The sequence below is a fragment of the Enhydra lutris genome, unplaced genomic scaffold, assembly GCF_002288905.1.
Source record: "Enhydra lutris kenyoni isolate GAN:26980312 unplaced genomic scaffold, ASM228890v2 scaffoldscaffold34, whole genome shotgun sequence".
Lineage (NCBI taxonomy): Eukaryota > Metazoa > Chordata > Mammalia > Carnivora > Mustelidae > Enhydra > Enhydra lutris.
Window position 1 is genome coordinate 11,850,619 of NW_019154118.1, and position 12,849 is coordinate 11,863,467.

The 12,849-nt window shown below is 42.5% G+C and overlaps 1 protein-coding gene across 1 annotated transcript in view; it reads right to left on the reverse strand.

The window, feature by feature from the left end:
* Positions 1-328: 328 nt before the first annotated feature.
* Positions 329-12,849, reverse strand: part of LOC111154025 (chromosome unknown C11orf63 homolog) — a 51,681-nt gene continuing 39,160 nt past the window's right edge. Inside the window, exons 5-8 of the mRNA XM_022513375.1 lie at positions 10,587-10,881; positions 3,921-4,028; positions 3,030-3,158; positions 329-526 (exon numbers count right to left, since the gene is read on the reverse strand). Coding sequence (XP_022369083.1) covers positions 329-526; positions 3,030-3,158; positions 3,921-4,028; positions 10,587-10,881 — 730 coding nt within the window. The remainder of the gene's footprint in view (positions 527-3,029; positions 3,159-3,920; positions 4,029-10,586; positions 10,882-12,849) is intronic.

Genomic DNA, 12,849 nt, shown 5'->3' on the forward strand with positions numbered 1-12,849 from the left:
TTGCTGGGTCACTTCAAGGTTTCATTTTACAAGGAAGGGTAGAGATATTGTGAGAAATTAAAAGATCCGCTATGAAACTAAAAAAGCTTTGTTCCTTAGTTCTTATTCTACCCAAAATTTTGATTTGAAAATAAAAAATAATAACCTTCCTAGAAAGTAAAACACAGCTCTGTAAAGTTAATAAGGCCTCATGTTTTAAATCCTGTACAAAGCAAACGTGGACTGCAGCTGGAGGACAGAAGGTCCACTCTCTACACAGAGAGGTGGTTGGAGTTTTTTTCTCCAAGTCCAGTCCCCGGGCATTTTTGGTCTCCGACAAATGTGTTGTCTAAACAATGTGAAGGACTTTGAAAGCCGCCACAGCCTGTTTTTCCCTCTCGTGTCTGTTCTGCAGTCTCTCCAGCAGTGAGATTTCAGGCAGAGTGTCGTCTTTTCGAGTGTACATGGGATTTTTCTTTTCTTTGGATACGTTGTCCATCAGGTTTGAAGGTTTGGGTTTGGGGATGGTCTTGGCGTATTCCAGAGCCTAAAAGCGTAAAGAGAACATTTTATGTGAAATGGATAGTGAGCCCTGCATTCCTTAAATGAAATCAAGTCTTAGGACATGTTCACTGGCAGAACGGAGAGACACATTGCTACCATAAGGTGAGAAGATGCGGATGGGAAGGGAGAGTGGATGGGAAATGCGAGTCCTGCTCTCTAACGCACAGTTTCAACAAAGTAAGTTAGCCACATGAGTATGCAATGGACAAGAGCTAGAAAATGAAACCGAGCTGTGCCTTCAGGTGTTTTTTTTCTAAAACGAGGTTTTATTCAAGTGTTTGAAAATACATTTCTCATGTGTGGGCTCTATTTAGCTTCTAGTGGTCTTATTAAAACCAAGCCTCTGTTAAGGAGATATTAACAGACCTTTCCATTCAGAGTGGACTTGCTACAGCTTCAGACCAAAGACGTCACTGTAGTTGACAAAATTGAGTTTCCATTTATTACATCAACTCTTCTTATTCCCAGGCTTTTGGATCTCTAGCAACTATTTATTAGAGGTTGGAAATTTCTCTTTAGTATATCCATAAAAGCCTGGAGACTGGAAAAAGTCTTTTTTTTTTTTTTTTTTTCAGTGATGTCAGTTCCAAAAGGCACTACAATAAAGATGAGATCACTACATATGATTTCTAAATCTGTCTTGATACCCATTTTATATTTTAGTAAGTTTCTTGATAGCTGAAGCAGGAGTAGTATATTTAGGTGCTGGAAGGGAAAAACATGTCCAAACTTCTCAGTGTGTGTAGAGGTGACTTCTGTAGGAATTTCTCATTACAGATTTGTTGTCTTGAATCTCTTCATGGAAAAAAATAATGGCTTGGGGAAAATAGAGAAAGTGGCACCATGGAAACTCAATCAAGTGGACTGAGGTCTTCAAGGTCCCAGCGAGAAAGGCAATAAATAGAAAATAGGATGGTCTGTGTGAGAGAACATGAAGTACAAATTCCTAAAAGCACCAAAGGGTCACTTGTCCCTCATGCAAAGGGTCCCATGTTCTTCCTGGGACTGAGATGGAGACTTTGCACTGTGAGGCTCGGTGTCTCCGCTGAAAGTACTTCATTCACATCCTGACTTAGAGTTGGATGACCTCTGAGAGGGAGAACATTCTGTATTTTATGAAATCATTTTTCATGGCTAGAGGGATCTATATATTACAGTCCCTTGGGAAAAATGTAGGGGAATGAACTTGAAAGAAACAACAAAGGACTTTTGTACCCATAAATGGCAAGAAGACACTAATTCTTTAAAATGTAATGGTAGAGAAGGAAATTGATAGGATTTATCAGGATTGCTAGATTCTTCTAAGAAATCGCCTTACTATTCAATTTAAAATGTTTTGAGTATAGTTGACACACATGTTGCTTTGGCTTCAGGTGTACAACTTAGTGATTCAGCTTCTGTGTCACACTGTGCTCACCACAAATGTAGCTACCATTTGTCACCATACAACGTTATCACAGTATCACTGACCATATTCCCTGGGCTATACCATTCATGCCCATGATTTACTCATTCCATCACTGGAAGCCTGTTACCTCTCTCTTCCCTTCATATGTTTTGCCCATTGCCCCACCACCTCCCCTCTGGCCACCATCAATTGTTCTCTGTATTTATAGGTTGGATTCTGCTTGTTTTGTTCATTTTGGTTTTCAGATTCCACATATGAGTGAAATTGTATGGTATTTGTCTTTCTCTGTTCTGACTTATTTCATTTAACGTAATATCCTCTAGGTCCATCCATGTTGCCACAAATGGCACCATTTCCTCTTTTTAAGGTTGTGTGATAAGCTTCTGTGTGTGTGTGTGTGTGTGTACACACCACATCTTCTCCATTCTTCTAGAGATGGATTCTTGGGTTGCCTCCATATCTTGGCTATCATAAATCATGCTACAATAAACATGTGTGCATATATCTTTTCAAATTAGTATTTTGTATTGTTTGGGTAAATAATCAGTAGTGGCGTTATTGGATCCTTTGGTAATTCTATTCTTGATTTTTGGGGGACCTCCATACTGTTTTCCAGTGTGGCTGCACCCATTCACATCCCCACCAACAGTGCACGAGGGTTCTTTCTTTCCTCCATATCCTCACCAACACTTATTTCCTGTCTTTTTAATTCTAAACATTCTGATCAGGTGTAAGGTGATCTCACTGTGGTTTTGATTTGCATTTCCCTGATGATTAGTGATGTTGAGTATCTCTTCTGTCTGCTGGCCTTACTATTCATTTTTATGTGTCGGATTTGAAATACAAGAAGAAAACACATGGAGGACTAAGACCACGATGAACTTCAGGCTAACCTTACAGCGTCATTTGTGTTCATGTTCTTTGTGTATCAATGTCTCTGAATGATGGGTAGCCACAGGAAGGGCAGTAGCTTAGACCCCTCCTGGGTTCAGAAAACATGGGGAATTTGTCAAGCGGTGACAAAGGTTTCCTTTTCATTCTAATTGAGAGGCTAACTGCCCTGGTGGGGATTTCTTACCTTCTGCCGAGGGATGGCCGACTGACATTCAGTTTTCGCTGTTTGTGGTTTTGACAGAATGGATAATGTCTTCATGTTATACTCCTTAACTTGCTTTGCATATTCCTTTTTTTGGATTAATTTCTGCATCTGTTCAGACAAACCATGTTACAACAGTACACAGGTCCTTCTAGATCTCTCTGTTCTCTCTTTAAAAGCGGCACTCCTTTTAGTGAGCTGGCCATATTGTATTAGCGGTAGTGGGGAAATGGGATTACCACGCTTAAGGCAACAGCAGTGAGACAGTTAATGTTTCTCCTAGAAACAGTGTGTCTCTGAGGGGGGACATCATTGCCGAAGCACACCCAGTGTTCCCTTAACAGGGTCTAAATCACATTCAGCTCCTTCTTTGTTGCATTTACCCAATTTATTTTCATTTTGGCTTCCAACTTTGAACTATACTCTTTTTATGCCTTGAGTGCAACTGTAGTTAAAACACATTAAATGAAGATCTTCTTTCACTAGAGGAAAGGAAATAAAGTGGATGCACTTTTCAGGGGTTGGGAAACTCTTATCCTAAGTGTCTTCTCTGTAGCCACTCTTCAAAATTACCAAGATCACTCTATTGGGAAAGACCAACGACCATATAACACACACATCTCTTTTCATGTGCACGTGGCCCCCTTTTCTCTGCAGGCCTTCAAGATGAACTAAAAGGTGGATACATAAAACAACATTGGCTAGGTAATTTTATCTTATAGTAAAAGGAGTATCTGGGTCTCTATTACTAATGCTATTTCAGAAGGGCCTCTATTCAGAGGGAGACATTTGGATCAGGACTTGGTGTGGGGGTGGGTGGGAGACATTTCTGTACTGTTCTGCTAATACACAGGTGGGCATATCCAAGCCTACAGAATGCTGTATGTACATCTCACTCATTTTGTCTCTGATAGACTCAAGGTCAGGTCCAAGGCCTCCAAGCTTCCCGTCTCTTTTCTGATAACCTTTCAGCTTGGAGCTCTATAAATACAAAGAGACAGTTTCTTTTAAGGAATCGTGCCCCCCCCCGCCCCCACCATGCTGTCATAGCCACATAAGGAAAGAATGGAAGCCCGTGTGGACGGTTGGGAGACGGTACACTTCCTGACAATTCTTTCACTCTAATGGTAATCATTGATTATAGCATCTTGGGTAATTTGTGGCTGGTCAAGTAACATGTTTTGACTTTTCCAACTTCTACAACAACAAGAAAATTGGAATTCTGAAAATTATAAATAAAAATTTCCAAGTGAATAAAGAGGTGTTTCATTATTAACGTTCTAAACGACATATACATTTACCACTTTACTGCTTTTACTTTTACTGTCATTACTAATCTATCTGTTCTTGTACGGTTCATGAAACCAAAAAATTTCCTAGCAAGAGGCAGTCTAAATCAGGTAAGCATTGCTTCGAAAGGCGAGTGCTCTCATCATGTCCTAACATTCAAAAGACCGTAACATTTTTTAAACTTAAATTCAATTAAAGTGTATTACTAGTTTCGGAGGTTGAGTTCAGTGATCCATCAGTTGTTTGTAACACCCAGTGCTCATTACTGCTACGTGCCCTCCTTAATGCCCATCACCCAGTTACCCCCCCCCCCCGCCCCCACCTCCCCTCCAGCAACCCTCTGTCTCTTACGGTTTGTCTCCCTCTCCGATTAGGAAAAGGTTGTAAATTTTTAAGGGTTAAGAGTCCAAGCAAGAACTGGGGCACCTGGGCCACTCAATCGGTTAAGTCTCTGACTCTTGATTTCCATTCAGGTTTGTGAGATCAAGCCCCACATCAGGCTTCACACTCAGTGTGGAGTCTCTCTCTTTTGCCCTCTCCCCGCCTCTTCCCCTGCTTGTGCATGCACATTTTCTGTCTCTCAAACAAATCTTAAAAAAAAAAAAAAAAGTCTAGGTACGATCTGAGAAATGCCATTTAGTTAATGTGATTTTTGGATAATTTGAAGGGTGTAAGTAATCTTATATCAATGTATCATTGGTTACAAGAATTTGTTCTACTCCCACTGGCCTATTGGCTGACTACCCATAGCTCCTACCAGCTGGTTTCTCCCTTGTCCTACCCCACCATAGAGGCTTGGAGACTTTCTTTTCCCAGATCTGCAGCACTGAGCTCTGGCCCATGAGGCATAAATGCAAGTTGGCTTAGCTTTTATTCAAGCTGGTGCAGCCCCTCCCTTTCCTTTTCCCTGCCTTGCATGTAGATATGATAGCTGGAGCTGTACCAGCAATCTTGTGTCAGGAAAGACATGAGAGAGCCATACAAATATTGGTTCTGATGTTTTGAGCTGTGGACCCCCAGTACTAGTTACCATCTACTTGTGGATTAATTGCAGGTGAGAAGAATGAGTCATAATTTTGAAGGTGTTTGGAGCCAAAAGCAGTATTGCAAGAATTTCAGTACTTCAGAGAGCCAGAATCCTGTATCTTTTAGGCAACATTTCTATGCCGCAAGGTTTGAGTCCTGCAAATAGAATCTCCCTGATTAGAATGTTCAAAATGTATAGTCAAAAGTCTTAGAGTATATCTAATTGTAAAAGAGAGAGGCTCTTTTTTTTAAGAGGTTGTTGGGCTAAAATCACTGAAATATTAAAGTATAGAGAGAAAAAATTGCTTATGAAAGGCTTTTCAAAACCCTAAATCTCCTTAGAGAAAACAATCACCTGGCAAAACCAGTCCAACAACTTCCTGTCTGTTAACGTCTGTCTGTTCATATTTTCAGAAAATGGCCAAGTGCTACAAATTATATTTTTTTACACTAAGTATCTTAGCATTATGCTGTATTTCCCTATCACTAAATATCTTTCAAAAATGTGACTTTTAGGGGTGCCGGGGTGGCTCGGTGGGTTGGAGCCTCTGCCTTCGGCTCAGGTCATGATCTCAGGGTCCTGGGATCAAGCCCCGCATCGGGCTCTCTACTCGGCGGGGAGCCTGCTTCCCCCTCTCCCTCTGCCTGCCTCTCTGCCTACTTGTGATCTGTCTCTGTCAAAGAAATAAATAAAATCTTAAAAAAAAATGTGACTTTTATACATAGCATTCTAAATGTTATTTAAGATGTCCTAGGGATAAGCATTGTTTGTGGGCTACTCTGATGAACACTTTGAGATCTAAACTTAATAGAAGTGGAATTATTGAGACAAAATCACAAACACCCTTAAGGTCCTAAGTGAGCACTTCCATTAGCAATGTGTAAGAATGCCGTTTTTTGTCCAAACCTTGATTACACTGGGTATGATCACATTTTAAAATCTCCACTAATGATTAATAGGTGAATGAATTTGGGTATCTTCTACTTGGCAATTGCAAATTTGTTCTTTATCTGGTTCTTTATCTCGGACATGCCATCAGTACCACTGTTTCGCAATCGCTAAGTTACTTTCTATTTGGCAAAGTAAACCAATAATGAAAAAGGAGAGAGCCTCACTCATATCCAGGTCATAAATCCAATTTGTCCAAAACGGATGAGAAATGATCAGTGGCCAGAAATCACAGACTTAGCGTGAAGCAGATTAACTTTAATCATTGCACTGACACAAAAGATACAGTGTGAAGCACGAATCATTGCTCCCTGCTGCCCCCGCCCGGGGTCTGTGGTCCCAGTTCTTACTATCCCCTCGCATAACCAGAATAAACATCTTGGCTGTCATAGGAAAACACAAAGGGACTAACATGAAATATTGACACAAAGTAAACAGTGTGGCCCAAGGACAGACATGAGTATCCCAATGCTACTATCTCCTTTCCAGCCTGAGCTACTTCTAGCAAAGCGCCCTTTTCTCAAGGGGGAGAGAACATGGTTCCTAACGGAGTTTGTTCTGGGTGACTGGCAATGAAAAATCCTGGATTTAAGTTTGCCTCAAGTAATCTTGATTGGCTCTCAGTGCTGTAATTTCGTTTGATCTCTTTCCATCAAAAGTCTTTTCTAACAGCTTTATTGAAACAGAATTCACACACCACCAAATTCACCCATTTGAAGTTGTACGATTCAATGGTTTTTTAGTATATTCATCAAGTTGTGCAAACATCGCCACAATCTGATTTTAGAACATTTTCATCACCCTGAAAAGAAACCCCTGTGCCCATTAGCAGCCACTCCTCGGCCCCCCTCTACTGCCAGCCCTAGGCAACCACTAATCTACTTTCTGCCTCTTCAAAAGGCTTTATAGTAAAATAATCCTCAGAATTTACTTTGATTTAGTTCTCCTTGGCTGTTACAAGACTAAAAGGTCACAATAGCATGCTCCCCCTCCCCCCAAATTAAATCAACAATGATAGTCCTGTTACGTCTCTAAACACAGGAGGAAAATAGAGTCCTGTTCTCAACAAACCCCTGAGGGGGTTCACTGCTAGTCTTTGCATGAGACCCGTCCTAGCTGACCTCCACCATCCCTGGCCCCGGGCTGAGGACTTCAAACCCCAGACCCGCCCCTCCGAACTGGTGTTCTCTGTTGATGGTCCCCTGGGCAGAGGATGGCACCAGACTTTCCTGATGGCACGTTTCTGCCAATAACTGATCCCACCTCTCAAGCTAGAGGAGTGACTTCTATTGTAAACGTGGGGCAAAGCATGCCTGACTAAAAAAAAGTCCCGTGAGGACTTGTTTCGATTCTGAAGTGCTGTACCCTGCTGTGGGGGACACGGCAGGGTTTTTCTCTAGAACATTCCTCAGATGTCTGAGTGTGAGAAAGTTACTCAAAAGCAGGACAACAAAACAATGCCTCCGCTACCGGGGAACAGTAAATGAAGGAAAATTGCTCTGTGGTTGCTAAATTTCATCTCAATAAACCTCTTCTTAGAAGCCACCAAGCAGCAATACCCAGACAGTCTGTAATAACAAGCACAGGAGTTAGTACCTGTAGCTCAGCTGTCCCAGAATTGCTTAAGCAGCTGTTTTGTGGCTGGTCCCAACAGATACTTTTATGTGCTTTGTCATCCCTTCTGCTGCATCTGTCCCTTCCCTCCTGACGTCTGGATTTACCAGCACAGACAATGCTTAGTGTTCATAAACCAGTCGCATCAGAACTGCCAGGAGAAGGGGAATCAGAACTGCCAGGAGAAGGAGAAGGGAAGGAGAAGGTGCTTGGGCCTGTTAGCTGTACAAATCCTCAAACTTTTAATGTGATTCAAGTCGAATCCCTAGGAAACCACAAGATTTGCTGTGACCAGCAAGTGGGCACGACCCACATAATGATTCCCCTGTCCGGTGCCCTAGCTACCTGCTGTCCTATACGGACAGCTCGATTCTAAGTCATTTTAGCTTCTGGAGTAGCTTAATGGACAAAGAGCACTTCTGAGCATTTGTTAGATGCAAGTTGGAGGTGCTGGGCCGAGCAAATGGATATGGGTAGGTTGGAACATTCCTGAAAGAAAGCAGGAAGGGAGGGATTTTCTGAGTTGGAAAGAGGGTTTGGGCAACAGTGACTAGAAGTTCTTTTTTAATTCCCCTTCTGACTCTCCCATGCTCTTAGACTTCTGGTGATATACACGGTCATCGGGGTACTTTCTGCTGCCTCTTCTCTGTAAGACATGAATTCAAATTACTGATAGAAAAAGAAAAAGGAAACTAACATTTATTTGATGGTCTTCTGTTTGCTAGGGACTAAACTACAGGCTGGTCCTTTTGCCTGAAATGCTCTTTTGGTCTTATTAACTTTTTAAAAAATTTTATTTATTTGTCAGAGACTGAAAGAGATCACACAAACAGGGAGAGCAGCAGAGAGAGCGAGAAGCAGACTCCCCACTGAGCAGGGAGCCTGATGTGGGACTCGATCCCAGGACCCTGGGATCATGACCTGAGCTGAAGGCAGACGCTTAACCGCTTAACCGAGTGAGCTACCCTAACATCCCTCTTATTAACTCTTGATCATCTACATCTCAACTCAGAATTATCCCCTGAAGCTCTGCTTGACCCCTTAGGTTAGACTGTCAATCCAAACTCCTTTTTGCTCCTCTGCGCAATCCACACATACCTCTTTTTTTTTTTTTTTTAAATGCAACGTTATAGGGGCGCCTGGGTGGCTCAGTGGGTTAAAGCCTCTGCTTTCGGCTCAGGTCATGATCTCAGAGTCCTGGGATCGAGCCCCACATAGGGCTCTCTGCTCAGCAGGGAGCCTGCTTCCTCCTCTCTCTCTGCCTGCCTCTCTGCCTACTTGTGATCTCTGTCTGTCAAATAAATAAAATCTTTTTTTTTTTTAAGATTTTATTTATTTATTTGTCAGAGCGAGAGAGGGAGAGAGAGCGAGCACAGGCAGACAGAATGGCAGACAGAGGCAGAGGGAGAAGCAGGCTCCCTGCCAAGCAAGGAGTCTGATGTGGGACTCGATCCCAGGACGCCGGGATCATGACCTGGGCCGAAGGCAGCTGCTCAACCAACTGAGCCACCCAGGCGTCCGAAAATAAATAAAATCTTAAAAAAAAATAATAAAAAATAAATGCAACGTTATAGTGAAGCCATTTTCATGTGTGTCTACATGAGGAAGGGTCATGGCTCATTCTCTTTACATCCCAGCACCTAGCACAGTTCCTAATACGAATTCAGCACCTATGTTGAATTGAACTATGGTTGATTCCCTAAACCGCCTTGCAGTGGATGTCCCTGGGGACCGAGATAATCATTCCTCCACTTGCTGTCCGCTATGCCTCCCAGTCGGGTCCCTCCCTAAGAACTGCCCTCAGCCAGATGGAGCTGCGGTACCCAAAGTTGGGGCTCTCCCTGGGGAGACCGTCTGTAGCCAACGTCTGTTCCATGTGGTGGAGCAAACGCCCGCACCCTTTACCTTCAAAGAGCCATCCCAACTCAGAGCCCATGTGGACTCCTAGAGCTTCTGCTGCACCTGCATCACAACACACTCTTCCTCAGCCAGCCCTGCCCCCCTCACCCCTTCCAGGGCTGGTTTGGGAGGCACGGCTCAGTCAGCCTCCTGCCCATGAATCTCCATTTCAGAGTCTGTTCCTGGGGAACCCAGATCACCACAGGCCCTTTGCTTCCCACTGGTTGGAAGGGGCCCTATAACACAGAATGCATTTTCCAGTTCTCTCCTTAGCATTCCATGTGAGAGGCGAGCGACCTTTCCTGAGGGGTTTTTAATGCTTGCAACAGTGGAGAAACGCAGAGGACCTACAAAGACGCCTTCTGTATGCCTTCATGTCTTCCTGGAAAGATTTTGCAACCTCCCTCAGCCCTATTTTGTCTCCTCAGATAGGAGAACGTGCTGAGAGGCTCAGCCTTGACTAGGGGTCAAGACAGGGTGTGAGGACCGTTTCTGAGGGGCTGGTGTTTAATCTGGGTCCAAAAGGAGGTCTCTGCTTCTTTATAAAAGGAGACCCTTCCCTGAGCTGAAGCTCAAAGGAGGCCCATTCCAGGCAACAGCAGGAGGTCACACTAGGAAGTGCCTCAGGACTTGGGGCCACCCAGCATGGCAGCTGCTCAGTAAGGACCATCCGTTGCCCAGGCTAGAAGTAAGGGAATGAAGACCAGGGGCCATCTGTATAACGAGAATTAAAAGATTATTCACTAAAATGCTTCTGTTACCTTGAAGCCGCTCCTTTTCCTATGCTTTCTTCCTTTTTCCAGTTGAAGCAGATAGCCTTCGGAATTGCTACGACTCATTTCCATTTGGTTTCTTTGGCTTCTCTCTGAACCGAGCTGGGATTCACTTTCGACCCTTGACAACAGAGGTGGAAATGTGATGTTGGATGGGGCCCCTTCCTTGGGCTGCACGTCGGTCAGCTGTATTAAGGCTTGCTGGTGCTGTTCCATTATCTGGGTGAGCTGGGAGTCTGGAGAAGCTCTAACAGGCTGGCTGTCCGAGGAAGGATCGAATTTCCTGACGGGAAAAACACCCCACCAATCTGTTATTAAAAACGGGATACTTAAGACTTTTAGCAGGAACATCTTTATGACTTTGATGTATTCATCATTCTCCAAATCAAATTAATGACCTTTAGCTTAATCTTTAAAAAAAAATATTTATTTGAGAGAGAGAGAGAGAATCCAAAGCAGACTGTGCTGCTTTGTGAGATATAGAAATAGAAAAATATAGAATAGAAAAAATATAGAATAGAAAAAGAAAATACCCCTTTGAAAAGTCCTTGCTGCTATAAAATACCTGGAAATGTTGGATTAAATTTAAACAAACATCTTTTTGAATACCTAGACTAATTTGTATGAGGTAGGGAATCTTTGGGACCAAAACCAAAAAAGGAATTGAAAGTAAAGCAGATTTTGGATAAACTGAAGCTGTGGCTTGCTTTGTGGGAGTTTTGGACATATGCGCTCAGGTTCTAACACTTCACTCTGGTACAGGATCTGTGAAATCTTGGCCCCATGTCAGCTGGGGCATCAGTCGAGATGCTTGTGTGAAGGCCTGGGAGAGCTATGTCCTGGATAAAAAGTTGGATTAGTGATTAGCTCAGTCACAAGCCTTGAGACTCAACAAAGCAAGCCGATCTGTCTTGGTCTAGGAATTTCTATACGACAGTATTTGGGGTTCATATTTACATTCCCATTTAGTCATGGAATCTAAGACCAAAAAAATGACATAAAAATGATCCCAGAGGAGGGATGCCTCTGCATATCTGGCAGAAGCAAATATAAAGTTCTCTGGAGGGATCTATTCCTTCTCAAGCCTGCCGAGGCATCTACAGACAGGATGACTAAACTACATTCACAATTCAAAATCCTAGAATCTCTGAGGAGATAATCTACCAAGTAGGAGAGTCAGCAGACACCCACCCACACACAAGAAGCAGTGGTAGATTTCTGAGAACTTCTGGTAGTAGAATATTAGATAGCATTCTTTTTTTTTTTTTTTAAAGATTTTATTTATTTATTTGACAGAGATCACAAGTAGGCAGAGAAGCAGGGTGGAGCGGGGAAGCAGGCCCCCTGCTGAGCAGAAAGCCAGATGTGGGGCTCAATCCCAGGACTCTGGGATCATGACCTGAGCTGAAGGCAGAGGCTTAACCCACTGAGCCACCCAGGCGCCCCTAGATAGCATTCTTAAAGCAAGCATGTTTAAAATGATTCAAGACCTGAAAGAAGAAATTAAAACCCCAGGAAACCTATTTTGAAAAAAGAACAGGAAGGTTTTAATCAGAACCAAATAAAAATTCTAGACATGAAAAATACTAGGATTGAAATTTACAACTCAGTGGGTACATTGTAGCCTACTGGCTACAACTGAAGAGAGTTATTGCATTGGGAAACATATGGGAGGAAATTTCTCAGGAGTACACATAGATAAAAGAAATAGAAAATAAGAAACCGAATTAAAGAGACATAGAGTCTAGAATAAAAGATTTTTAACATCTCTTTGGTGTTCCTGGAGGGAAAGAGGGTAAATAATATTTCATAAGATTCATGGTATTTCCTATGCCTATTTCCTAATAAAGGGAAATGGATGATAATTGTGTAGAATTTATGAAAGAGATGAATCTCCAGATTTAGGAATCAACAGCAGGATTAAACATTTCATACTTAGACCTAACATAGTGAAACTTCAAAATGCCAAGCATAAAGGAAAAGATTAAAAAAAATTATATTGACAAAAAACTCTTCATGGAAACTGGGAGGTAGAGAAATGTTTTCAAAGAGTTTAACTCTTCATCAGGTTAAACTATAATTCAAGATAGAGCATAAAAGAATTTCAGGTAAATTTACCAGTGACCTACTCTTTTTTTTTTTTTTTTAAAGATTTTATTTATTTGTCAGAGAGAGAGGGAGAGAGAGCGAGCACAGGCAGACGAATGGCAGGCAGAGGCAGAGGGAGAAGCAGGCTCCCCGCCAAGCAAGG